Source organism: Gallus gallus, chromosome 6 (genome assembly GCF_016699485.2).
Source record: "Gallus gallus isolate bGalGal1 chromosome 6, bGalGal1.mat.broiler.GRCg7b, whole genome shotgun sequence".
Lineage (NCBI taxonomy): Eukaryota > Metazoa > Chordata > Aves > Galliformes > Phasianidae > Gallus > Gallus gallus.
Genome location: NC_052537.1, coordinates 3,791,588 through 3,818,684, shown reverse-complemented (window position 1 = coordinate 3,818,684; position 27,097 = coordinate 3,791,588). Strand labels below are relative to the sequence as shown.

The following is a 27,097-nucleotide window of genomic DNA, read 5'->3' as shown; positions in this document are numbered from 1 at the left end:
CCATCCCAGACCTCCACAGTTCTCCCCAGTATGGGGCTATCTGCACAAGCTTAAGGAAAATGCTGTACGATCACATCTCTGGCCTTTTTCATCCCACGTTAGCACATGAAGGCCCTCAGGTCACCGGTGATCCCTGCTCTTGATTTTGTGCAGCGCTGCCATGCACATGTTTTACCAAAGACATCTGGAGGTGACTGAGCTTTGAACTGTGGCTTCCGCTCACACTGCCAAGCAGAGTGGCTGCAACGTGGCCCTGAACAGCTGATGCTATACTTTATAAAGCTCCTGCATTAAAGGACGATGCCAAAAGAAAAAGAAGAGAAGAGAAGAGAAGAGAAGAGAAGAGAAGAGAAGAGAAGAGAAGAGAAGAGAAGAGAAGAGAAGAGAAGAGAAGAGAAGAGAGGAGAGAAGAAGAGAGAAGAGAAGAGAAGAGAAGAAGAGAAGAGAAGAGAAGAGAAGAGAAGAGAAGAGAAGAGAAGAGAAGAGAAGAGAAGAGAAGAGAAGAGAAGAGAAGAGAAGAGAAGAGAAGAGAAGAGAAGAGAAGAGAAGAGAAGAGAAGAGAAGAGAAGAGAAGAGAAGAGAAGAGAAGAGAAGAGAAGAGAAGAGAAGAGAAGAGAAGAGAAGATCCCAAATTGGATTGCTGTAGAGGACTTTTCACATTTAAGATTAAAGAAAATCATAGTCTTTCATTAAAGTACTGTATTAAAAATATGTTATTGAAATGCGTGCATGATAGAAAAGAAGAAAAATGAGGGTGCAGTCATTTTCATACTTAGAAATAATTGGGTTGCTCCTAAATGTAACTTCAGCAATTAGTTTTGTGATTCATCTTGAATTTAAAATATTTTTTTCCCAACATATGCAATTACGCCATGGAAATATTGTGAAATTTGTAATTGTTAAATTACAGATTACCTAGCATTAGCGTCCCCTTTGCTTTATATGTTTGGGTCTGAGATAGCTTTGAACAAGTGTGAAAAGCCCAGGATGAGATTGGAAAATGATGGCCAGAAGAAATGTTTTCTGTTGCTGACCATTCAGAAGAGATAGGACAGATAACTCCCAACCTCCTGATGAAACACACCGAAGCCCAACCTTTGGAGAATACCTTTCCATCAGAAAGGCTGTTACAGTTCCAAAGTTTATTTACGTATCCCCATCATTCTCAGCACCACCCCAGGATCACCAAGGCTATTCCATACCTGAAAAATAGCCCTAATTCAGCTGAAATCCTCACTCTGTAACGAGGAAATCACCACCATTTATCCGAGTTTGGTGTTTCTGCCATGACTATTGATTTGATGCATCACATTTTCAGATACTGTGGTGATGAGAACAGAAACAACAAATAGATTAAGATAAGTAGTATCCAGACCGGTGTTTTATTCAATCTTTTCCAGCCTGTTCAGTCTGAATGATACTATTACTGACTTCAGCTCAGCCTGCTGTGTTGGGGTGCACAATCAGCAGCCTTCTCACGGTAGTTATATCAGCAGGAGTAAGCACTCCGAAATCCACAGCAATTTAGCATTTAAAAGAAATCCCTCCCAGTCTCCTTTCTGATATTTTGTTCTTTTTCATATCCGGCAGAAATGTAAAGGGCTTCTGTCACCTTGTTTTCCCATTATGGAGAATTCTGAAGAAAAAATCTATTTATTGCTTACTCTTTAACTGGATGTTATTCCCAACTGCTGTGTAATCATTAAGCGAGCTTTAATTTAACAAGTATGCTGCTCTTAGCACATTTTTACTTATGTAGCAGTAAATTAAGTATCACAGATTATAACTGTTCTCCATCATTTAGCCATAAGCGAGACTTCCTATAAATATCTTTAAGACTAAACCTGTGTATTTTCATGGCACTTGCTCACCACTTACTCTCATTTATGATCACAGGTGAAACAATATCCATTTCTAAGATTATATTTCAAGCTGAGAATCAACATTCCAGGTTTTTTTGGGGTTTTTTTTCTGGTTACTGGGAAGAAAGCTGCACCAGCTGAGGTATGTCACTTCCATTAAATGAGCAATCTTTGGTCACAGAGATGGGAACACGTTGGCAGCCTAAGTGAATTCACTGGGTCAATGAGGCAGCTCTGCATTTTCGAAGTGATTTGCTTCAGTGTCTCCATTTCATGCACCTTTACCACAAATTCTGCTTTGGTAGTAATCAGAAGCTTCTCTCTGAAAGACTGCAGTGCTGAGGGCCACATCCCAGAAATACAGCAACCAAACCCAGAGCAAGCCTGATTTCTAGAGGAGCTCTCACCTCTTACCTACAGCATGCCAAGTTCTTACATTAACCCAGGGCTCTTTGCTTGTCTATATGGAGGAAACTCCTTGTGAAGGATTGTCCTTACGTGGCACTTCTTTTCTCTGTCTGCTGTCCGTATGTATAGAAATGACTGCGATTAACTAGAATAGCCACCATAGTCATTTCTCCAGAACAATGATTCTATTTAACTTGAATTTTCTCTAGGGCTTTGCACCGATCCTTTAAGATAGTGCACTTCAGAGTAAAATTCAGGTTACAGAAAGCCTGCTCTGGCCTCATCCTTTGATGCCCACGGCACATCACAGATCTCCCCATACAGCCTGTCCTTCCTTTGAAGTTGTTTCAGTTTTGTTTGTTTGCTTTTGAGAGGGGAAAAATAAGAAGGATATGAAAAATGACTGTTATTCTCCTGTCCTTAGCAAAATGCATAGACAGACAGACTGACAGACAGACCTTGTGGCTTGTATTTTCATTTATTTAAAACTGCATTTGAAGATTTAACTGTAATAGCCCCTTGTCAGTATTTTCTCTCAGAAACGGTCTTCCAAGTCCTTGGCATCTATTTCCCTGCCAGTTTGTGGGGCTGTGGGTCTCCAGGAGGAATCATCAGAGAACAAGCTAGCTAAAAGAGCCTAGGGGAAATAGACGCAGGAATGTTAAATAACGTAATTATGCATGAAGTGTGCCCTCCTTTTTTTTCCAATAAGTCCATATGCTCTTTTAAATACACAGAACGATGGCATTAGCCAGGGACTCATCCACAGTTTCTCTCAGCAGCCTTAACTGAGTCAGAGTTGCTCCGCTGGCAGCTGCCACTGCCCCAGCTTGGCAGAAGGAAACAGCAATCCCATCGGGCAGCTGCAGGCACAGGACAATGGCAATGTGAGCAACACTTTCAGCAGTAGTTTTTCACATGTAAGCGACTTCACTTTACCTTTATATCCATTACCCAAAAGCCATGGGTGGGATTTCGGAATATTTTGGCAGCAGGGGGTGCAGAAATTGGTCTGCTGTCACTAGAAAATAGTACAAGAAATATCGTCTGATGACTCATGTGTGCAATAGCCCTAATATCTGTCCGCTTTTCTTCTCGAGCATTTATCTTTGTCAATTCATAATATTAAATTGTTTTTATTTCAATTCTTACTCAATTCTGATAACATTTTTTCAAACGTAAGGATTTGTGAATGGAACTCCTTAGAGTTTGCAGAGAAAGGCATGAGTCCTTCTGCCTAAGACAAGTGATTTTACACCTGCATGTCCATAACCTTGCCATCCCTGCTTATCATCTTGCCCCAGTGTTCTGGCTACGCCCAGACTTTCCATGTGAAGACCTCACGGAAATTGGCACTGTTCAATAACAGCGGCTTGACTGATGTATATCACACTTAAAGTTTGAAAGATTGACCTCTTTAAGACAATCTCATGTCTGTGTTAGGAACAGAATTCCCTCTGTAGTGATGTTTGTTTTATGGTGTTGTGAGAACATGCGCTTCCCTCAGTCTTTTACACTGCTATCCAGATGTCAGGGAGTGCCAGCAGCAGAAATGCAGTTACCGGTTCCCCGGTGAGATCCTGTGCTGTGACTCTGATGGTAAAAATTGAAATTTTCACCAGATACATAACATTAAAAGCATGTAGGATAAATTATGTAAAGGAAAATAGAAAGGGAAGTAGCTGAGCTAACACCTTAACTAAAAGGAGGAAAAAATAAGGCCTAAAAAGCATATCTGCGTGCTGTGTTTTCATCAAATATTAACTTCATCCCGAGAGGCGTTCATTATCCAGATGAAAATATTTGGCTTATTTATCAGAGTGCAGAGGCTTACGTTGAGGTGATAGTTTTGAATGCAGTCATCATGGAATGGTTGGTGTACATCAGAGACACTGAAAGTGTGGATTGATCGGATCCTTACGCTTGGCTGTGATCCCAGACGCCCTGGAAGCGTGTGTTCAGCTTCTCACACTGCACTTCGTTAGCACTTCAGTGACACTGGGGCCTTTGCTGGTCTCTGATTCCTCGTGTGCGCTACGTGGCTGATATCAGATTGCAAATAGAGATAAATGTAAATTGCTTTATGAACTGTTATTATTACAACTAAGTTCCGCTATTAGCTAGGTCTAAATGTTTTCATATATTCCGCACCCATGTTGCCCTTTGAGATTTTTAACTGTTGTTTTCTTGTACATTAATAATTTCCTCGTATAATTGTTCCCAAGAGAATGAGCTGAAAGAATTATGAATTAATTTGCATCTTTTAATGTACTAATAAACTTCCCAGGAAGAGAATTTCACTCCAACCAGGTGGAAACCAATCACTTTAAATCAAAGCTTACTGAATTTCAAAGAGGCGTTGTTTCTTTTCCAGAAGTTGCCGAAGAACAGTGCCCTGCATGTTAAAAGTAATTGGAAAGCACAAGCAGCAGTTTTAGTAAAAGCCCCAAGTCATTTTTTGCTGCAGTGCAGAGCTCAGAAGAATTTAGGAAAATGATTATTTGTTCTATTTAAGGAAAATGAATAGCAGTTTCTTGGAGGTTGAGTGGCCTCGTGCCATCAGCGTAGATTTCACCTCTCTACTGAAAGATTTTGAAACTGTCGTAGCTTCTCTTATTATTTGATGTAAATAAATAATTCCTACCACAGACTCCAAAACACATCGAGAAAGATAGATGTTCTTCTACGTACAATTTATTCAAACAGAATCTTCAGTGAACAAAACGTTCCACGTCTCTATTCATTTAGAGCAGGACCTTGTTCATCCAGTGTCAGGTCCTTGCTCACCCAAGCACTCATCTTCATCTCTCTTTGAGCACTTGAGTAACCAAAGCACTGCTCTCGAGCAACTAAAGCAACCGTCTGAGCACGTGCTTTTAGTTCAAAGCATTAGGGGGCTGTTTCAACTACTACTGTAGTTACCCATGAGCTTAAGCTACTTACTGAACTAGGGATTTGACATTCAAGTTCATAAACCTTCACATATTTTAACAGTCATTAAATTCAGAAATAGAAATGAATGCTGTCGCCCTCGTTTTCCGTATCAGATGTCAAATATATAATTAATGAAAACTACATGATTTCCTTTCAAACTGGCTCTCCCTTTACATTGCACCATTCTAGGATATCTACCGTTAAATGCTTACATTAGACGCCTAATAAATGTGAGTTTGTCACATAAAGAGCAGGAACAAATTCAGTCCAATAGTCCCCTGTAGTGTGCAAAGAGAGAGACCTGGAATGCTAGAGTCAGTGCTGCCAGAAAGTCAAAATACTTTTCTTCTAATTCAGAAAACTTCAATGGTGAGGTTTACCCTGCGGAGAAATTGTGCTAACCACAGATTTATTTATTTTCTGGCAAGGAACACAGTCATGTGAACAACTGATAGAGATGTCATTTTGTGCAGAGGGATGCCAGATCTGTTGTGTCAGAAGCTTAAGTTTCGAAATTCACAATGACCATAGCTTTTAGCAGAGGAACGGGCTTGTTGCAGATCAGGTGGCTTTTCAGGACTGCACTGGGCTAAACCCAAGCGTTTTACTCTCTTGTTTCAGGTGACTGGCAAAGCAGAGTGCCCAGCTGAGAATACTCTACCTGGTATTTCTTGGAAGATCACATTAGCGGTGATCCTCGTTTCTATGGCAAGACACGAAATCCCTTCAGAAATCATTTACCTGTAAGTACAGCTGACTTTATTCTTTGGTTTCTCCTACAAGACTTGAGGAGGGGAGCGTTAACCTATTTGGGAGTGCAGGCAGTCAGACCAGCTTTACCCCAGAGCACTGCAGCTGCTCACCACTATCCCTTATGCCCTGGCAGCAGCCCTTGATTGGAGATGTCACCCCAGGGGGTCCGTAAGGCTGGGGAAGCAGCAAGAGGGCCAATCCCTCACCCGGCTCTTGCCTGGAAGGCAGCATCTGCAGCCTGCCCCGCTGACCTCGCACGTCCGTTTGGGATCCTTGAAGTCCCTACACAGTGGAGTCTTCTGCTCCTGCACAATTTATCCTTCTGATATGAAACTTGTTCCAGCCTAGGTTGGAATTAAAATCATAGGAGAATTCTGTGTCAATACAACTTTTCCTGTTTATCCTTTTGATTTCTGAGGAACTGTTCATCTGTTTTCAAAGAACATTACCTTTCTGTTTTTTCTTTTGTATTTTTGTTTCTCTGGAAATGTCACTTTTGATACATACATACCATCTGGGGAAAACGGTTCATATTTCCCAAACATGTCTTATTGATGCATATTATTTCTGAAAAAAACAAAAGTGGGTCTTTCAGGAATCATAATGTTGATGTTTCATAGACTCACAGAGCCTCACTTGACCTGCGAGCAACACCCTACCTAATGCAGCCTGGATTATCTTTAGCCTTCTTTGTGGCAATGGCACATTACTAACTAATGTTCAGCCCAGGCCCTTCTCTGCAAAGCTGCTCACTAGCTGCTCTGCCCCCATTGGTGCTGGTGAATGACACTATTCTTCTCCAGGGGCAGGAATTCACATTCTGCTCTCTTGAATTTCATGACAATCCCATTTACCCAGTTCTCCAGCCTGTCAAGATGCCTCTAAATGGCAGCACGACCAATGGATTTTTGTCATCTGCAAACTTTCTGAGGGTACACTCTGTCCCATCATCCAGGTTATTAATGACGATGCTAAAAGAACACTGGATTCTGCTCCAAGTGTTGGGAACACAGTGCATTTGAACACAATGCTAGGAAGAACAGCGCATCAGTGTTAAAAAGCAATTTTTATGCATGCATTTGGCTGCCAGCTCACCAATGAGCTTTGCTGTCATGCTGTTATTCCACATTTTTGTCAGTGTGAGCTTGAACTACTGCAAAAGCTCAGCTAGCTGTTTCAAAGCTCTGCAGTAATACAAGGCTGCACAGTGACTGAAGCTATTGCTTTCCTATCTGAAAGAAAGGCGTGTTGCAGTGGCACCAACAGAGAGGATGCAACCTGCTAGTTTTGACTCAAAACCTCTTAGATGGTTTGGGACTCACTTACATAAAAGGCCAGCGTTTTCCCACTCATGTGCAATCACTGATTTTGCTAGCTAGAGCCATTTAAATTTGTTGACCACCTAGTGGAAAAAGAGTATCTGCTAGCAGGTCAGTTTCTATGAGACAGTCTCAACAGCTGAATTTGCTGCAGTGTGGGTCCTTTGTGGATTTCAGTTGCTTCTGGCAAAACTGTCTATTAAAGAAACAATTTGGGACAGAGCAGGATTGAGGATCTTATTAGAAATTCTCCGGAGATTTTTTAACATGATTACATGCTGTAGTGAGAGATAAATTTGATTCCCTGCATAAATTATTACTATTTCACTATTAATAACTGAATTATACATTTAAATATTAATTATTATAACGAAACCTTTAGTACCCAACAATTACAGAGTATTATAAACTCTGAAATAAATACTACAAGCCTCTAAATGAACAACAACATTTGTGGAGTGAAACTGGCTTTTCTTTATTCTGTTTTAGGAGACCTCAGGGCTACAGACTTCAAAGTTCCGAATTTCCATTTACTCCAAAGGAAAGTCAGCAGTCTTCAGAATAAGTAACAGTCAGACCTTCAGCCCCACTAGGTCTGGTCCTCACACATGGAATTTCCACACTTCTATAGCGTGTTCCTGTGCTTCGTTCTTCTCATTCAAATTCTTCTTTAAGATCCCACGTGCCAGTGCATTTTTAGATCTCTCCCACACCTGATCTCTCTTATCTGACTTTCATTTTGAGAACTAGCAGTTCACTATACTCCCTTTCTTATGGTTTAACCAAGGAAGCTCCGAGGTATAGAAAGGCTTATCTCACAATCCTCAAAAGTTTATCTGGAACTCTCATTCTATTTCTGTACTTCATTCTGTATTCATCAGCTTTTTTTTTTTCTCGTTATATTTGTCTTTGATCCTGGCTCAAGGCTCTCACAGTCTGTTTTACTTGGCTGTGAAGAACCATACCCATATGTAGTGTTGAGGCTGGAAGAAACTACAGAGCTGTAGCTGGAGTGAGGCTGGAGAGGGCCTGCCAAAGCAAACTTAAGGTTGGCAGAAGAATTCTCCTCTGAAGAACACTATGTTTCTCAATAGCACCTGGCTTATAGCTCAAAGTAAGGTTAGGACTAGCACAGAAAGAAAGCGAAAGCCTGAAATGCAGCAGGGATGGAGCTGGAAAAGGCTTGGCAAAGGGAAACAGGGCTGCCAAAAGAAATTTTCTCCCAGCAGCATTATGGCTGTGGACTATACGGTATCACTGACCTTTGGTTTAGCGTAGGGCTTATGGTTAGGGATGGAGAGGAAAAAAATTAAAAATTAAAAAAGCCAGAGCTTCAGCTGGCATGGAAAACAAGGGCTGCAAACGGAAAATCCCTGGGGAAATCCATACTCTAGGCAAGTGCAGCAGTGGCTTCCCAAGGGCTGGTGATAGGGATAGTTTTAGGAATAGGGGAAAGCCTGGAAAAAGCGTAAAGGTCCAGTTAGACTGGGGCTGGAAAGAAGCTGCCAATGAAGCTGCCAAAGGGACAGTTCAGCCGTGGAAGGGCTGAAGTGTCCTCAAAAGGCTCTGCCTGGGTCACGGCTGGAAGCAAGCGTACCTCTGATTTACGTACACAGTGTTGTATTTTGTGCTTATGTGTCATGCTTATCTGCACCTGAGCGCATCTCAGGTGCACAAAGCAGGTAACATATTGGTATGGAAGAGAGGTTTAACTGCCCGGTAAGCTGACGAACGGCAGCTTTATGGCCCCGGTTGGAACAGACTGCTCCCTGGGACGGGCAAGGCCTGGAGCCGCTGACACCACAGCACGAGCAGGCGGCCGGGCGGGAAGGCCGGGGAGGCCTGGGCGGCTCTCCCCTCTCCGGGCCATCGCGTCACGGTGTGAGCCGGCAAAATGGAGAGGAAGGCGTGGTGAACAAGACGGCTCGTTATCCTCCTTGAAGGCAGAGGGAACTGCTACAGCCTCACTCGGTGATTTTCACCAAGCTGATGCCATCTGCTGGCGTGCTGAGCAGCTGTCGCGCGCGGCGGCGACACGCAGGGCCGAGGAGCGGGCAGGGCAGCCAGGGCGACAGGCTGCGCGCGCGGGCTTGAGCGGCGCGTCTCTTAGGACGGCTGTTTGCACGCTCCATACATCCTTTGCACAGAGAGGGCACTGGGGTGAAAACGCCCTCAGCAGTTCGGTTCTCCCGCCCTTCTCTGCGGGGCAGCAGCCCGCTGCTCGTTAGGCGCAGCCGAGAACGTCACGCACCCCACAGGTGGCGGCGGCGAGCGGCAGCCGCAGGGCGGCGCCCGCATTCAAAATGGCGGCGCTGCGGCGCGCTGCCCGCGGGCGAAATGGCGGCCGATATGGCGGCCGACAGGCGCCGCTCACTTCCCTAGCGAGCGCCGCAGCCCCGTCCGCCGCGGCAGGCGCCATGAGGGCGCTCGGAGCCGGCCCTACAGAAGGCAGCAATACGGTCCCAGTGGTTATATATACAACTACGTGAGACAACGCACACGGCTTAAGGGGGCTTCCCGAAGTTTCTCTGCCCTCATTAAAGATGGCGCGACACCCGTCGGCGTGGCTGCAGGACGTCGCTTCGCCCCGCCTCCGCTAGCCAGAGGCGTTTGCGTGCTCTGGAACCACGTGAGAGGAGCGAGCCAATCGCGGTGGCCTCCCGGGTCAGCGGTGCGTCACTTCCACTCCCGAGCGGGTGTTGAGGGAGGCCGTTCGCGGGGCCGAGCGGCGGTTGGGGCTGTGCAGGTGTGTGGTGGGTCGGGCGGTTGGGTTGGGTTGGGTTGGGGCGGAGGGGTGGGCAGGTCTTGTAGGCCGGAGGGCCGAGGGGCCGGGTTGGACCGTGTAGAGCCGGGCTGGCAGCGGGTGGGGGCTGCGACTTCTTGAGGTCTTCCTGGTGTGGCCCCAGCGTGAAATGTGCCCTGCTTAGCAGGAGTCGCCGTTCTCGCCTCTGGAGGCCGCAGCGGCTCCGCAGTGCCTTCCTGCTGCCTTCCTGGTGAACGCGCTGGGGCGTTGGTGTTCCGTTTTGCGTTTAACTGTGCGTAGTGGTTGTTGCAGGAAGCACTTTGCTTCAAATATCAATTTCTTATTGGAAAAAAAAAAAAAAGGAAGAAATAAAATATAAATCGCATTCACGTTACTGTCAGGGTAAGTTCTTACCCTGTGTGCTTCCATGCACAGAGCAGGGTGTAGCTGAAGGAGCAGGATGCATCTCTCTGAGTATTTCCAGTTATTAAGTATGGTTTTATTACTGTGCTTCACACTCTGCACTGTTGAAGTACACGTAGCATTGATTTCTGTGCTCGTGATGCACACGGTACTTGTGAAACTAAGGTAACAGTTGAAATACTTAGCTATCTATGGAGTGCAGAGGCTATTCTTTACGTATTCTGCTGATTCATGTCTAAGTTATGTCATTGTTCTCTGCTCTAAACCACTGCTGGGTGACCTGAACTTGTGTTCTGGGCAGTGACCTTGGCTGAAAGCTCTGTGAAACATGTCATAGTACTGAAGAGTCAGAACTATTTCAGTTACAGGGTGTACTGTAGTTGAGAATAAGTAGCAAGTGTACCTTTTTGTGTGAAAGTCACGTAACAAAAAATGGTAAAGCATGCTTTCTCATGCAGTTACAGGAACACGGTATATAAAACTATTGCAGAGCAAACATGCTGGCTGCACGGCTCGTGTGCCTGAGGACACTGCCATGCCAGGCTATCCGCCCCACCATCGCTCAGGCGTCCCCAGCTTTGAGGAACTCTGGTATAAAAGCATTCCGTCTGTGGCAGCCTAACCAGGTACAGTAAGCTTTTGAAAGGGTGAGTGTTTTGCCAAGAGAGTTGTGGTGCTCGGAGTGCTTGTGTTGATTGCTTGTGAGCCGTCTGCTTGTTTGAGATACCTGCTGTAACTTAACTGAAGGAAGAGTAATCAAAACCCAGAATTTGTTTTAAAAGACCTGAAGTAATGTATTCCATTAAAATTCTTGGGAAAAGAAAAGAAGGTAATTCAGATTGGATAGGCGTTACTATGCAAGTCGAGAGGAACAGAAATTCTTGTCCAGTCAGTTCCTATGTCCCATCTCCCAGTACAAGTCTTAAGTACTATGTTAAAGTACAAACTTTACTTTTAAGACATACTAATACACACTATTCCTGTGCATTTTTAGATACACAGGAATACACATAACACTGATACGCTATTCCTAGTGTATTTTTAGAGTTGTGCAGATTTGTGTGAAGTCTGAACGCTGGCAGGGTTATCTGGAGACTCACCAGCAGTTCCAAAAACTGGATCGTTGTTATCATAAGTCTCCAGTGAGAGAAGATTATTCGGTGTGCTTTCATCGTAGATATAGAAAACTGTTTTAATTAACTTAAGATTATGGGTTGTTTTTTGTGTTGTTTTCCCTTCATAAGGCATGTCCCATCACCACAGCAGTGACTTCAAAAGACTTGGGAAGATGTTTCTGAATTTAAATATGCATTTCTTTGCTGCTCTTGCACATTCTGGAGGCTTCAGCAGAGCAGCGTGCTGTATTTGTTTGGATCATGTTAGCCATAGAAACCTTCAATTTATAGGCCTTAGTTGAAGGTTTGTTCTCTAAATCAAGGTTAGATTTGAAAAGGAAGAATTCCCACTGCTATTCCACGTTTACTGGGCAGGAGTACTATTCTTGCACGAGATTAAGTGAAACGTTGAGTTATTTACATGAAAAGTGAAGTAAAAAATCCTTATGATGCTTAATACTGTGGGAATAGAGCAGAAGAAATGCTGGCGTTTAACCTTGTTTTGTTCTTCCCTAAAACTGGGAACTTGTGCATTGATTCTGTGCTTCTATCATGTGTAAATGGTTTTTATAAGAGTTTCCTCAAGTGCAATGATCAGTTGTTCTCTCTGAGCTCAGTTGTTTCACATCCCTGGGGAGGAAACACAAGTAAAATAAGAGACAAACTAGCAATTGCAAGTGTGGCAAGCGATTGGTGGTGTTTCAATATGTTAAAAGATAATTGTTCTCTTTCAGGAATGGTTTGTTACTAATCTGTACATAGAGTTTCTTAAAAGGAATTGCTCTTACTTAATTTCAATGAATCTTTCTAATTTTACCTTTGAATCTGATAGTGCTATGCCACCAGAGTAAGAACGGGCGTAAGGCGTGGGAAAATTGGCCAGGAGATTAAAGAAGCAGCATTTGAGCCATCTGCAGAAACTGCTCTTAAAGGTAGGGTATCTCTGCTTTAAAAACTGCAGGTTTTTTAAAGCTGAGCTTAAAAACTGTTGAAGGAAATGGTTCCCTTCAAACCACTTAGTCTGAAAACATTGTTCAGTATTTTAAATTGACCCATGGCCTATCTTAAATGTCTGGACACCGTTTTTCTGCTTGTCTTTCCTGTGTTGCTGCACGTATGTCCCAGTTTCTCACAAGAAACTTCTTGTTTATGCTTTGAACTACAGTCGTGAACTATTAAGTCAGTGTGAGTGCCTGCTGATGGAGATTAGTACTTCCTTGATTGCAGATGTTTGAGGGGGAAAAAAAAAGCTTGCACTTCGCCACATCTGTTTTGTATACTATTGAAAGTACTGTTCTACCACATATAAAGATTGGGAGTATAAAGAACAACTGATTTTATTCTAATCTACTGCCAAAGAGCTCTTGATCAAGCAGGCATTAAGCATGGATGATGGTAAAGGACACAGTATCCACAACTCTTCTGTGGGGAACTCTTTTACTGGTTTTGTGTTGCAATTCCTGTTTGTTCATGTAAAAAAACAAACAAACAAACCAGTAAAGCCAGCATTTCACTAGTTAGTCTCTTAATTTTTATTCTGTTTTATGAAGCGTGGTGGTGGTGGAATGAATCTAGAGTGTTTCATGTAAAGCTCTTGGAGAAATGGTAACAACTTGGAAAGTGAAGCTTTAAGAAGCCTAAGGTGGATCAGCTGTTACAGATGAAAGAAACTGTTGTGAGAGTGTTATCTCTCCAAGAAAAAGCGTTTATGAGGGCATGTTTTGTATTTTTTTTCCCCTTGATACAGTTGATCGCCTGGGAAAACTTGTTGTTGCTGGAGGGGCTGCTGTTGGCCTGGGGGCACTCTGTTACTATGGCATGGGCATGTCCAGTGAGATTGGAGCTATTGAAAGAGCAGTGTAAGTAAGATTGCTTGTTGCTTTAAGAAAAAGAGACTTGAAGCGAATCTCCCTCCTCCTTTTGTTTGTCACTTCTCTAGCTGCTGTCTCCCAGTGTACATGTAGCTTATTTTTCTTAAGCTCTGGGCAGAAAGCCCTTACTTCTGTGCAGGATTCTAACCTTGCCATCTGTAGCGTGACGAAATCATACTGCAGCAGCTTTCATTCATGTCTTCTATTACTGTACCTTTCCAAATGACATGCGTGTCTTGTTACAGCAGATAAACATAGGCACAGTGACTCAGCATTTTGTGAGCAGCTCACTGGGCTTCTTACTGCTCAGGGCACTTTCTGTGCACATTTTTCCTTAACCCAGTTTATTGTACATAGATTGTTTTCTAGTTTTCCATAATTAACATGCATTTGTTACTCTTTCCCATTTGTACTTTCTATCATGTATGCTTCCTTCATGCCATTGAACTGTAGCTGGCATTCTTCATAATTGTTGCTGGAATTGTTATGTAATTGCACTGTATAGAAGGAGGGATTGTTTGGCCCCTTTGTTGTAAGAGGAACTCATGACAGCAATTGCTAAACCCTACCAGTTCTTAAGATGCTCCCATTGTATCCTTAGCTTGTATATGATTGTAGTTGGTCTTCATTCTGGTGTTGTTAATTGCACAGCTATGTACAAATGCTTATTTTTCAGTATTTGGCCTCAGTATGTGAAAGACAGAATTCGCTCTACCTACATGTACTTTGCGGGAAGCATTGGCTTGACGGCACTGTCAGCTGTAGCAGTAAGCAGATCTCCTGCACTCATGGGCCTTATGACAAAAGGCTCCTGGCTGGTAAGCTCATATTCTATTTGGTGTCTGTGGAATGATCCTACATGTTAACAGTTATTATCAAACATACTAAACATAAACAGTGACGTGAGAAGTAAAGCAAATATTCAATTATACAGCTTTTAAGGACACAGACAATAGTATAAGTGCACTAATGGTGTTTTGTGTTTTGTGACTAAAAACTTGATGCCTCCAGTTAGATGCTGATGTACTCCTTCTGTACCTTCTTGATAGTTTTTGAAAGACAAACTATGTATGCAAAAAAAAAAAATGCTGTGCCATCCTGACCAGCCATATGCAAGTAATAACTTGCTATGAATAGCTGTCTGAAGCTAGTGACACTATTTCTGTCACTTTCTAAAAATCATATCAGATATTTTTATGCATTTGTACTCCTTTGTGTACTGTTCTTTATAACTTTGAAAACTCTCCTTTTGGCTGAGGCCAAAATGATATTGGCAGTCAAACCATCCAGGTAAGATACAGAACATGTCTGCTTCCTATGCATTCAGTGTGCTGAGTGTAGTGGAACGGTAATGGTTAAACATAGCATAACTTACAGTGGTTAATGCTTGGTGATAAGAGCAGTTACCTCCTAGGAGGCTGGAAAAGATCGTGTGGGAGAATAGAGGCCTTTTGTCTGTGTTGCCAACTTGAGCTCTGTAATGCTGTTCTTACAGGCAATCGGTGCAACTTTTGCCGCCATGATTGGTGCTGGAATGTTGGTCAGGTCCATATCCTATGAAAACAGTCCAGCAGCTAAACATCTTGCTTGGATGATGCATTCCGGTACGTGATTATAGTTTTCATTGAGTTGTCTGCTTCTGTATGACTAAATACTGAAGTTTACTACAATATCAAAACTTTGTTAATTTTTACGTATCGCTGTCGATTTCAGAGACAGTGGGGTGTCTTAATATTTGCCTTGATTTCATGATTGCCTTCTGGCACCGTAGCTTCTGTAAGCACTGCGCTTAATGTATGTTAGCCATACAGGAGAAGTGAGTGTATGAAAGCTGCTCGGAAGGATACAGTTTTGGTATTAAACTGCAGCTGCTTCATCATATGTTCTCAATTGATTTGTAGGATGAAGTACTGATCTGTTTCTTACGGATGCTACTTACTTCAATTAACAATGGCTGTCTCTCTGTAAAACTTCTTTGCCAGAAGCGTGGTTTGGGAAAGATAAATTCATCAGGCGCTAGAATTACACTTTTCTCTGTAGAGCTGAAGTTTCTAGTAAGAAGAAATTGAATTATTGTAATTATTTGTCATTCATAGACAGAAGCTTCATAAGTAAAATGTACGACTGACTTCCAGCAAAAAAAAAAAAAGTCAGTTTTGAGTGTTCCTGAAGCTGTGAAGGAACTGATTAGTCCATTCTAAGATGAGCTCCCTTAAGTATTCTCTAAAGCTGGAGATAAGTGGGTCACTGACCATAAGGTTGTGCACCTATTTAGAAGGTAGTGTGATAAATTGGCATCCAAGTGCCTTGGTATTCTGTCATGTAAGTGGATTCAAGCTGTGTTACCTGACTCAAAAAGGTAGGTTTCGGTACGTGTTTTTTTTTTTTTTTTTTACCTGGACTGTTCCAAACCTGTTACGTTTTGGTTTTCTGCTATTTTTGCAGGTGTCATGGGTGCAGTGGTGGCTCCTCTAGCTTTCTTGGGTGGTCCCTTGCTGATCAGAGCTGCCTGGTATACAGCTGGAATCGTCGGAGGGCTCTCAACTGTAGCCATGTGTGCTCCAAGTGAGAAATTTCTGAATATGGGAGGACCACTTGGGATAGGCTTTGGCTTCGTTCTTGCCTCTTCGATTGGTAAAGTACCATTTTAATGCTGATAAATAGAGTAGGCTATAAACTGAAGCTGCTAGAATGTCTGGCTGACTTCTAATGGAAAACTGGTCTGTCCAGTTAAAGTTGGCCTGAAGTAGCCATTGCGAGACATGTGCTGCAGCTTTGTTTAATGCTGTTTTACGTTCTTTTCCAGGATCCATGTTCTTGCCACCTACTTCTGCTTTTGGGGCTGGCTTGTATTCAGTAGCTGTTTATGGAGGATTGGTTCTCTTTGGCATGTTTCTGCTCTATGATACGCAGCATGTTATCAAGCGTGCAGAGACTATTCCATATTACGGAGTAACGAAATACGACCCCATCAATGCGTAAGTATTTAGATCTGAATGCATGTGTAATGGTTCTGAGCTGTGTAGAACTCTGCTTTACTTCTGAAGAGCTGTGCCTTTTTATTTACTGTTGGAATCGTAGGGCTAGAAACGTAATGTGAAAATAAGTAGTGGAGTTGAAACTGAAAGCATCTACTTGAAATGAGGGAAACAGGTTTGAATATGTGGTGTCACATGTCTCCAGTGATACTAACTTTGTGTTAAAAAAAAAAAAAGTTTTTTGAATCATTACTAGGAGGATTGGTAGCTGCTATCTGCAAATAACTATCAGTATCAGTTGAGATAAAGCGTACTATAGTCATGTAGTATTTATTAGCATTGATCGCTTTAAGAAAAAAAAGCTTCAACAAGACATTACAGAAAGAAGGGTTAACTGACCCTTGGTCAAGTTAAGTCTGAGTAACAGGTAATGTTTCTCACTGTAAACATCTGTCTTAGGTGAATTCATTTCTTTGCATCTGATATCTGTAAGTAGTGTTGTAGTCACCACCAAAATTCTTGGAGTTAAGCCATGAGAATGTATAAGTAAAAGAATCCTGTGAGAGAACAGTATGCTGTCTGTTAAGGTTTTTTGCTAATGGATGCTGCTGGCAGAGATAGTAGAGTGAAATAAAGCTGGTGTTTTTACTTATCGAGGGCAGAAGACATGCTGTAGTTGAGTTTTATTACAGGCCTTCAATGGAGGCTTTTAAAAAGTCAAGTACAATGGTATAAAGTACCAAATAATACTCTTTCTGTTCAACAAGATTAACTTTCATTTTTTGTCTCTTAGGTGCATGGGCATCTACACAGACACGCTGAACATCTTCATTCGTGTGGCCACCATGCTTGCTGGTGGTGGAAGTGGAAGGAGAAAGTAAACGGAGACTCTTAGCAGCTGCCTGACAGCTCAGACTCTTAGGTTGTCTACCTAGTACATAGAGTAAATAAAAATTCATTGTTACCAGCAGTTGTGCTGCAGGTCAGAAGTGTAACGCTTTCCAGCCTATTGTCTAAGTGCAATGTGATTCAGATTTAAGTGTTTCATCGAACACCTTCCAATAGCGTGAACGACTTCAAAGCATACATATTTGGGGAAAGTATATTATTTAAAATATATGATTAAAATCGTCTGTCTCATTTTCAATGAGCTTGGAAGCAGTTCCAGTGTTGCTTTCCTTTTTACTGGAACTGCGCAGAAATAGTAGTAAGTTCTGTGAGCGGATATCTTATATACAGATGATGACACAAACTACTTCAGGAAATACTGTTCACATGCAACAGTTCTCAGTTAAGATTGCATAAATAATAGTTCCTTGATTCATTTAGAAGAACTGAGCCAAGTGGATATGGCACAGAATGCAGGAAAGGCTACTGTTGCCTGGGCAGAAATTTCAGAAAGATTTAAGCGATTGGCAGAAATGCACTGGACGGAATGGGTGACCTGACCAACAACATAAAGGAGACAAGACGAGGAGCCTATGTGACGTCTGCCCTACCTGAAAACTTCAGTCTCCTTCTAGAATACGTGAAAACACCTTGTCTGTTTCCCCGTACTTTAATATTGAATGGAAATAAAAACAGTTGGACTTATTTGGTAGTAGATCTGTCAGATTGTTGGGTAATAATGAAAGGTATGTCTGCCTTCTAGTGACTAATTTTTGGTATTTCAAGTGAAGCACTGTTCTTCAGAAGAACTCCCCACGTTAACTTGCTCTTGGAAGCTTGTACAATTGGCACTGAAAGAAAGGGAATTGAGAATGGCCTGCTGTAAACCCAGGTATCATAAGCATACCATTATTACATATTGTAGTCTCTAATTCTTTTCCAGATTAGTACATTTAGCTCAATTGAAAGGAGATGTTAAATCAGTTTCACTGACAGGAACATAAAGAAATATATACTTGCTTAAGTACATTGCGTTGTGTTTGAGTAAGGGGCAAGTTCTTGGGCACAAGCAAGTTTTGAGTTCAGAGAGATGACTCAGACTTCAGTTCTTCTGGTAAATTGTGTTTATAGAAGAAATAAAATTATAGCCTCACATGGTGATGATAACTCTCACTTTTCCTGTGTTACTAAAATATTTATATTAACTTGGCACTAATAATACACTAATAACTTGGTGAAGAGTACTATCCTTTTTTTCCCTACTAATTCCTTTGTAAGAGAATGTGGACTGCACAGCTTAAAAAAATTCACAAAAATGAGTTCCGGTTTCACTGGCTGCCATCTTTTGGAGGGTGTTTCCCAGATGGAAAATGATGTAGGCTTGCTTCAAGGGGCCCTGCTGTGGACTGTAGCCAGTGCTGCTACTTTGTTGTATGCTACCCTGCTTCTGTTCAATCACAGGGAAGAAACAAGGGACTGTGAAGAACCTTGCCCAAAACCTTTTGCTCCCAAAGATTATACAGCTCAATCTTGTTTCTAGCACTATTTTCCATGAAGTAAAATGTGGTGCTTAAGAGGAGGGGAGGAATCTCTGAGTTGTGACAAGTGTTAAGTTTAGAAGGTCTCACCTTCTCAAGCAAGTTCATATGCTTAATCAGTTTCCATGTACTGTTGCTGTAGCTGAACATAGCGGTATGCTTGTCGTCAAGTTCTAATCTACAGCGGGCTGCCCTGTTAAGAAATTTAGGTAACTGTGCCTGTAATGAAAGAGAACTTGGACGAAACTATGGGTTTTGTTTTTCTGGGAACAAAGGTTTAGAGGCTGACAGAACGGTGAGCGGGATCCCTGGGCGCTTTGGAATAGCAAGGTGTCTCGCTCCAATGTTCCTCAGCAAACTTTGAGTCGATGATATAGAAGAACAATCTCTTACACAAGGTATAGAAGACAGCACTCTAACAGGAAGGTCTAATAACCTTTTAAGAAAAAAAGCTAAAAACCAAAGGGTGTCTCAGGAAGCACGATCTCTCATTTGTCTTCTGGAAAGATGCGACTCCTGTAGATGAAATTGTCAGTAGGAAAATCTATTAGGGCTGGCTGTGTGGCCCCCCCCAAAAAATGGGGAAAATAAAAGTTATTTTACATGTGAATGCCCTGTAACAATCAGGCTTTAGCTTAACTTAGTGCTGATTTAAGGAAGGATAAAAAGGTAAAATGCAGTGGTTTGATAGGCATGAGAACCTGGTGCTTGTTTTTCCAGGGGCAGCATCAGTCAGTGAGTTTCTCATGCTGGTTTCTATCCTGGTCCAGCAAGTGTGAACTCAAAACTTGAAAACTGTATAGAACTGAAAAGAATTGTTGAGTTGTATTGATAAGACTTATTAGTGCTGTTAATTGAAGTAGTTCATTTTGTTTCTGTAGGTTTTTTTAAAACTTAGGAGATTCTCAGAAGTAGGTATTAAGATTTGTTAAGTATGTCTTACTCAGCAGTTCTCAGAGCGAATACAGCTGTGGAAGGGCTATTTTTTATGGCTCCTAAATGTTGAATGCTTTCAAAAGGACATGAGATGGTTTATATCCTGAAATTGAGACTGTAAAAGCTAATCAATACTGTGGTTAGAGTATAGTTTTTAATACCCAATTTCATTTGACTCAGTAGAACAGGAAGCGCAAATAGTTGCTACCAGGAGGCTAGAAACACGTAGAAATTCAAGACTGATCAAAGAGTAAAACTGGTTCTGTTGTTTTTGAATAGGGAACGTTACTTAACATTTTCCTGGTTTTACTTTGCCCTCTTTTGTGGCTACTTTTGTGGGCTGTGTTTTTTGACAGTTAAGAGGCTGTAAGAGGTTCTTTTTCACATCTTTTGATTCTTTTTGTTGTTAGATTGAAGAGAGTTATACATAATTGAGTTCTACGATTGAGTTTTAGTAAAGCCTTTAGGAAATAATTTTATAGGGTGCTTTAATTACTTTTAAATTTATGGGGAGTGGGAGAAATGAGTTACAAAAGCAGGCAGGATCAAAACCTTGCTTAGTTTCCTCTGTTTTGAGTTGAGTAAACTTGTATTTAGGGAAAGAACAGTTGTTAAGCCTTGAGTGAGATTTTGGAAGCACTGTGTAGATTAGTGAGAAGGGTGTAAGCATAGCAGCAAGGAAGGAATTGTAGGTTTAGTTAGCCAGAAATAGGGCCTTATTGAAATGATGATTAAAATAGAGTAGAACCCAGGAACATAGTCCAAGGGGAGACATTTCAAAACTCCCTTTGGTTTAATGGAGATTCTGGTTAGCTCTGTTTCTTGAAGTCTTGAGTTGGTTATAGATCCTACACTGAATTGTGATGGGTACTGCAAACAGACTTAAGGGTTTTGTTAGTTTTTGCAGGTAGCCAAATGGAACCTATTGCAGTCATCAAACCATAGAGTCTCAATCACATCAGTTACTCCAGCCAACAAAGAGGGATAAAGTTATATGCCACGCTTCCGAATCGGTCAGTCAGGTAGTTCAAGGTGATAAGAATTGGTTCAAGAGCAACGTGACTGATTTTTTTTTGCTTGTTGCATTACTCTTAATGTATGTGTACGTGACATGGGCTTTATTGCTAAACTGGTTGTAATTGATCTTGTCCTTATTTCTGCTATGTGTGACGGTACCTGAGCGGTCTGTTGCTACATTTAAGTGGGGAGGCTAACCTGCCTTTGATGTGGAGGCATCATTTGGAGGGGGGAAAAGAAATCATCCATCTTCAGAGCCACAATGGCAGAATACTGATGGGAGTGAATTCTGTCCAGAAGTACTTAGCTTGGCTGCAGTGCTAAGTGTTCTACGTGCAAAAGAAATGTTTTTTTTTCTTGTGTTCTGGTCCTCTAGTTTAAGCAGGATATAATTTAGGAAACTTTTTGACAGCTGATATGCCAAAGCTTGCAGCTCCTTGACAGGGCAGCGAGAGGAGCTGTGCAGCCTTCTGGTTATAGAGGCAGTTCTGTCCCCACTGTGCTCCACTCCTTTTTACCCACGGTGTGGGAAAAACACGAGCACCTACATAGGGAGGACCATCTATCCTTCCGTTGGCTTTAAGAGATTGATGTTCTCTCGTTCGTAACTGCTGCTGTTTAAGAAGTTGCTTTTTCTTGGCCTCTCTTGGAAAGATGATGGAAGAACGCTTTGACCAGGTCTTTTGCACAGAATACCTGGTTTGATTGCTCAGTGCTTAATTGCCGAAGACTTAGTATGAGGAAATGAAGTGGTACGATGACAAATGTCTGGGTAGACATCTTGTTCTCCTTCCTGAATAGGTAGGGCATTTAATCAGCTGGCAAGCCACCAGAGCAAAGTACTGTGCAGCTGTTGGCCTCTGGGGTTTCCAGAAAGATGTTGTGATTTATCTGCATATTGATCAGTTTTGAACATAAATAAAACTTGTCTGCTGATCTGACAGGAGCTGGTTTCAGGGGTGGCAGGGAGAGTTTGCCCTTCTGAATGGGTGTATGTGATGTTGCTCAACCATTGTGGCTTGCTAAAACTACACAGTTCTGTTCACTGCATGCTGTTTCAATGTAATGAGCCCAGTCTATCCCTCCAAGCATTTACAGTCACTTCAATTGTGTTTGTGGCTGGGAAGGAAGAAAAAAACACACTTCATGAACAACGATTTTGCTTTTAGTTAGAAGTTTGATGGGGCAGGGAGGCTTGGTTGAAACTAACACTCAGAGCCTAAGTTTTGTCTGAATCGATACAGGCAAGCAACACCGGTGATTCGAAGGTTAGCTTTTTGCATCGCACCTGAGCTTGCATATCTCTCTTTTCCTGTGGGGCACAAATATAAAGTTTGCCAATGTATCTGGAGTTTTGTTTTCTTAAATTGTCTTGGGGGAAGAAAAATCTGCTATGTTACTTGCTCCTACAAGTTCTAAACTGACAAATGGATGCACTGCTTTAAGAAATGTTGTTATTTTTGCTTGGTTTTGCAGGTGTGTATTGTTGTTGTTTTCAGCTTTCTTCTGTTGTTGTTCCTCTTCCTTGGAAGAGGATTTGTTGTACTGCTTAGGAGGGAAAACGTGAATTTCTTCGTCCCTGGACAGGCAATCACCACAAAAAAAAAAAAAAAAAAAAAAAAAAAAAAAAAAAAAAAAGGTGGTAGTGATGGTAGATTCATAGCAACTTGTTTGGTCTTGCTGGGATGGTACGGTGATTTTAGGTTTGTGCGTACTAAATTAATGGTACATCTGCTACAGCTTGAAAACGGCTGCTTTGATACGAGTAAGTCATCATGCCTCCGCTACCTCACCAGGGCAGTGGTGATGAGTTAGTGACTTGGAAGAAATATGGTACCTCTGTAGATAGCTGTACCCCCACGTGATCTGTATATTGTTTATCTAGGACATTTTGTGAATATTACACTTAATCTTAAAGATTCTCCAGTTAAGTATTTAATACTGTTTTGTTGTTCTTTTTTCCTGTTAGTGCTCAGGAGATCTTTTCTTCTCCAGTCCCTGGCAAAATTTCTTGTTGACCAAATCCAGGATGATGGTCATGCTATTTTCTCATCAAGAGACTGGTAATCAAAAACAAGTTGCAACAATTATTTTTTGGAAGCCGGCTAGTAAGAAGTGGCAACACAATGTGTTCGAAGGTTAAATTTATGTTTTATTGTTGTTTTTTTTTTTAAACAAAAATTAACAGCTAAAAACATTTTTTAGTTAAAACTTCATTCCTGAGAATGCTACTTTACAGTAGAGGTAAATAATTGTTCAGAAGCTTAATGTGGCTGTCTACAAAAACAAACCAAACAGCATTAAAAGTGAGGAATGAAGAAATCAGCCAAGATAGCATGTCTTTCTGAACCTCTTCCCATTCATCTATCTCTGAAAGTAGAGTCTGAAAGGAGAGATCTTTAGATCTTAAGGTCAGCACTCTGAGACACAGTGGGAGAATGTGTGGGTGAGATAATTATGTTTCTAGAGTGTGTCAGTTCTGCTGCTGCTGGCTGCTCTTTGCTAGAGTGAGGTGGGCAAATGGTGGGTTAATGACTAATCTGGGGACCTTCTGCTGGTGGGTTTTTGGCTTTATAGTGGCTGGAATTCCCACGTACGGCTGCAGGTCTGAACACCCATCCTTACTGAGGATTGCCACAGACTGATGTACTCAGTTTCCTGTGTTGCAAGAGCACATCTCTACCTTTTAGTGATGACTGAAAGCCACTGTGACCGAGTGCTGAAATTAAAATCCAATTCTTTATTTAATACTACGTGGAATGGTTATTTAAGTGCATTATTTTTTTTCAATTCTTGCCATAGCTGCAGTGTCTATTAACATAGGCATCACACCAGAGTCTCCTTTGAAAAGTGAGGGATTAACTAATTCTTTAATAGATATCAACTTGCTTTTGTTCAAAACAGGTTTTTTATTTTTGACCTTCCGGCCTTGTCGCTCTGAAGCATATGGACATCTTTCACATATACAGAAGAAACGCGGGGCCTGTTGGTACCAAAAAGGAAGGGAAAGAATGATTGGAATCATGCAAAGAGGCAGGGAGACAGTCCATGTGAGTCTCCAGTCTCCAAGCGAGGAGACACTTAAAAAGCTAATATAAATGAGCGTAATTGCTGATGCAGATGTGCTGCCTGAATAGGGGACACAGACAGTCAGCAGTAGCAAAGATGTGAAGCTAAGACTATAAATCAAAAAGTATAAGGCTAAGGATAGTTTATGTTGCAGAACACAGTGTGTTCTCACTGGAATAGATGAGAGAAGAGAGAGACACTGGAGAAAATACAGAAGTCAACTGTTCTGCTGTGCTCTGGAGCAGAGATTCTCTGTGTTTGAGGGGAGGACCGAAACCACATTGCAGGCAGTGTTCTCCTATTTGCTTTCGTGTTAACCGAAGTTGCAGAGATGGTGGCAGCCTCCCTTGGTAGCAAGCATGGCTGGGTGTTTGTGGGCACTTCAGACTCATCTGGCGAAGTCTGCTGTGCTACCTTGATGGCTTTTAAGCAAATGATTTGTTTGGCTTCTCCAAACTCGGAATGAGAATTAGAAAAGCAGGCTGGAAGCAGACATCACAACTTGCTGCTATGTGCACCGTTTCCGTACGGTGGTTTATCTGAGCATTCTGAGATGAGGCAAACATGCCTTGTTTCCTTACTTCCCATCACAGTAGCTGGAAGGCTTCAATTGCTTAACAGATGAGACCTAGTCGCAGCCTGCTTCTTCCAAGCAGAAAGCGAGTGAGGTGTCCAAGCAATGCACGCTTAACTTGCTTGCAATGGGTGGTAAAATTACTATCTAGTCATCTGTATTAGGAGAATGATTATTTTTAAGCACTCCTGTTGCCAATGTTGTTTTGCAAACACTTAAGAATAATAATTCCTTTTCTTGTGGCGGGTGTTGGCAGCAGCTGCGTTGCATTTACCATTCCAGTGCCCTTCCAGCTCACTTACATGAACATAGCTGGGGTTATTATATTCAGTGCTATAGACATAAAAGATTCTTGGGGTATAAAGTCTCATTAGGTTTGAGTTAATATGTGCCTTTTATGAGGTGTTTTTTTTAATTTAAACTTTATGTTTAAGGAAGAAAACCAGTTGGGTGAGGCAGTTTTAAAAGGCAGAGCCGAAATGCCATCATCTCTATGGGGAAGCAAGACGAGAGTTTTGTGTTAAGAGAGAAGCATGAGAAGATCTTGAGCACGTTTCCGAAGTAACCACATTGCTGGTGAAATTTCAGTTGCTTTGGGGAGTAAAAAAGCTTTAGAATGTTCAGGATAGGTAACAATTTTGACCTAAGAATTTCAATGATTTGTCACTAAAGACCTTAGGTATTTTGATTGCAAACAGTAGCTGTTTTCTGGGTTACCACTGAGATATGCTGTTGACATGGTTACTACCTATAAATAGTTATGCTCAGTCACAGAACTAACTTTTTCCCAATGAAGTGACTTTGTTCTTTTTCTCCACAACAATACAAAGTTAGACACCTTTTGGAAAAATCTTTCCCTCGTGCTCAGTGTACAGTTTTTGTCTGTTCCTCTGAGTTCAAGTAGAAGCGTATGTAGTGATGCAAATTAAAGGATCGATTCTGTACTACCATGCAGAAGTGTTGTTGGCTCTTAAAGTGGAAAAATCAAGGCTCACATCCATATGTTTAAACTACTTATGAGCCAAAAATCATAAACGTAGATCAAAGTTCTGTTGTCCCATTCATATTTCTGTGTCATTGACTGTACTCTAAAAGTACTTTGAGAGTCTTAGTGATATGAGTGATTGAGATGTGCCCGTGGTAAGGAAGGGCTGTTTGTAAAGCACTTGGAAGAGAATGCTTTGTGTAGCAAAAGTGGCATGTGATTTTTACTTTAAAGGCTTGGTAACGTCAGCCTTGCCAGAAACGATGGACAAATTGGCCATCTTCACAATACTTGGATTTTGTAAGGTGCAAAGGTAGAGAAAAGCTCTGGGGGCTAAAGTTGGTAGACTAAAGGATTGACCCTAATTTGGAAGGCTACTGATCCAGCACGAGAAGGCAACCTAAATTCAGAATCTGGAATATGAAACCTTTCAAAACTCAGCATTGAGGAAAGAGGGGTGAATGTGCAGATGCACCAGAGTGTACCTTTCTGTCCTGCTGCAGTTCCGAGTCCAGGCAGCTTATAGCTGTAGCCCGGAAGGCTGCGCAGCTCACAGCAGACCTAAGTTGTTTCAGAATAAGCTGTGAGAACAAGGTGCTGTCAGACCTAAACTTGTGCCTTATTTAATTATTTAAGAGACTAGACTGCAGCTGATCCTTTCTCGAAAGGCTTTTTAAACAGGCATTTTCTGATCTTTGATACTTTGAATTTGATGGACTTTCTAATCTTGATTGGTAACTGGAATCTCTGTAAGAGACTCAATTAACCAACTATATTAGATACCGACAAGTTAATGATAAACTCAGAAATATGCTGCATAGCCAGCTGTCTTGTTAATTATGTTGACACCACGTTGGAGTTGCTTTGATTTAGTCCCTCCAGGTTTGGTGTCGTTTTTCAGTTTCAGCTCCCTTCATTTCAGCTGTGCTGCGTTCTTCCTTCCAAGCTTTCAAAGTTGCTCAGACTTTAACCAAGGAGCTGCTGTGAGCAACAGGACAAGCACTCTGCATCGAAGCATCCCTCTGTTCTTTGATACTCAAAGCCATGTGCTCTCTTTTAACTGGTAAAGCTTTTGCCAAAGCAGCTAACTGCTGCCTGATTTATGAGTAAATTGTTTCTCGTAGAAGGAAGGGCTGTTTGTTTCCATACCCTAAAGTGCAATACAAAGGCCAAATCTCCACCCATTCTGAAGACAGGTCTGATCAACATTATAAAAACATGAAGTTATGCTGGAGGCAGAGCAGAACGCTCCTCAGCCTCCTAGAAGACACCTCCAGACTTGTCGGGAGGATGAAGCTCTTGGCATTCTGTGGCTTTCTGTTTGTCTTTCTTTTGTGCCTCAGTGCCTTTGCTGCAGAAGGTACGGTATATTTTTCTAAGACGACTGTTCCCTTTCTTCTCCTGTGCTTCCCTCTTGTAACTTGAAAAAAAAAAAGAAGTGCTCATTCTCTAATTGTTTGTTGATTTTAGAGGAAACAGAGCTTACCAACTGGGGAGGGAAAGACAACAAATTTAGGGAAGAATTTTCAATTGCCAAATGTCTTTGCTTGCTTTGCATGGTAGCTTTTTCTTTGCTGCCTGTTGCTCACTGTGCAGAGTTCTCAACATTCATCTGTGTTCTGAAACCCACTCCCTGTTTGTGGCCCTGAAAAAAGAAGTCCTTATTATATTTTTTTTCCAGTAG

The 27,097-nt window shown here is 41.8% G+C and overlaps 2 protein-coding genes and 1 long non-coding RNA gene across 5 annotated transcripts in view; 2 read left to right on the top strand and 1 right to left on the bottom strand.

The window, feature by feature from the left end:
• Positions 1-6,199: 6,199 nt before the first annotated feature.
• LOC124418072 lies at positions 6,200-9,855 on the bottom strand. Its single transcript, XR_006939635.1, has 3 exons — positions 9,776-9,855; positions 6,407-6,524; positions 6,200-6,301 (listed from the first exon to the last, which is right to left on the bottom strand). It is a non-coding gene; the product is annotated as an uncharacterized LOC124418072 (long non-coding RNA).
• A 78-nt stretch (positions 9,856-9,933) lies between these two features.
• Positions 9,934-18,526, top strand: GHITM (growth hormone inducible transmembrane protein). 2 transcript variants are annotated; one of them, NM_001031217.3, is made up of 9 exons: positions 9,934-10,022; positions 10,901-11,068; positions 12,390-12,489; positions 13,305-13,416; positions 14,105-14,246; positions 14,924-15,032; positions 15,874-16,062; positions 16,235-16,406; positions 17,200-18,526. In NM_001031217.3, exons 2-9 carry the CDS (start codon positions 10,940-10,942, stop codon positions 17,285-17,287), a joined length of 1,041 nt encoding a protein of 346 aa, NP_001026388.3. In that variant the 5' UTR covers positions 9,934-10,022; positions 10,901-10,939; the 3' UTR covers positions 17,288-18,526. The 2 variants fall into 2 exon arrangements, with proteins under 2 accessions (NP_001026388.3, XP_040558265.1); XM_040702331.2 differs by having other exon boundaries at positions 9,961-10,421; positions 17,200-17,999.
• Positions 18,527-26,647: 8,121 nt separating this feature from the next.
• CDHR1 (cadherin related family member 1) overlaps positions 26,648-27,097 on the top strand; it is a 52,515-nt gene continuing 52,065 nt past the window's right edge. For both annotated transcript variants that reach the window (XM_046942776.1, XM_046942773.1), the window contains exon 1: positions 26,648-26,773. The gene's annotated coding sequence lies outside the window, so the exon portion shown is untranslated. The remainder of the gene's footprint in view (positions 26,774-27,097) is intronic.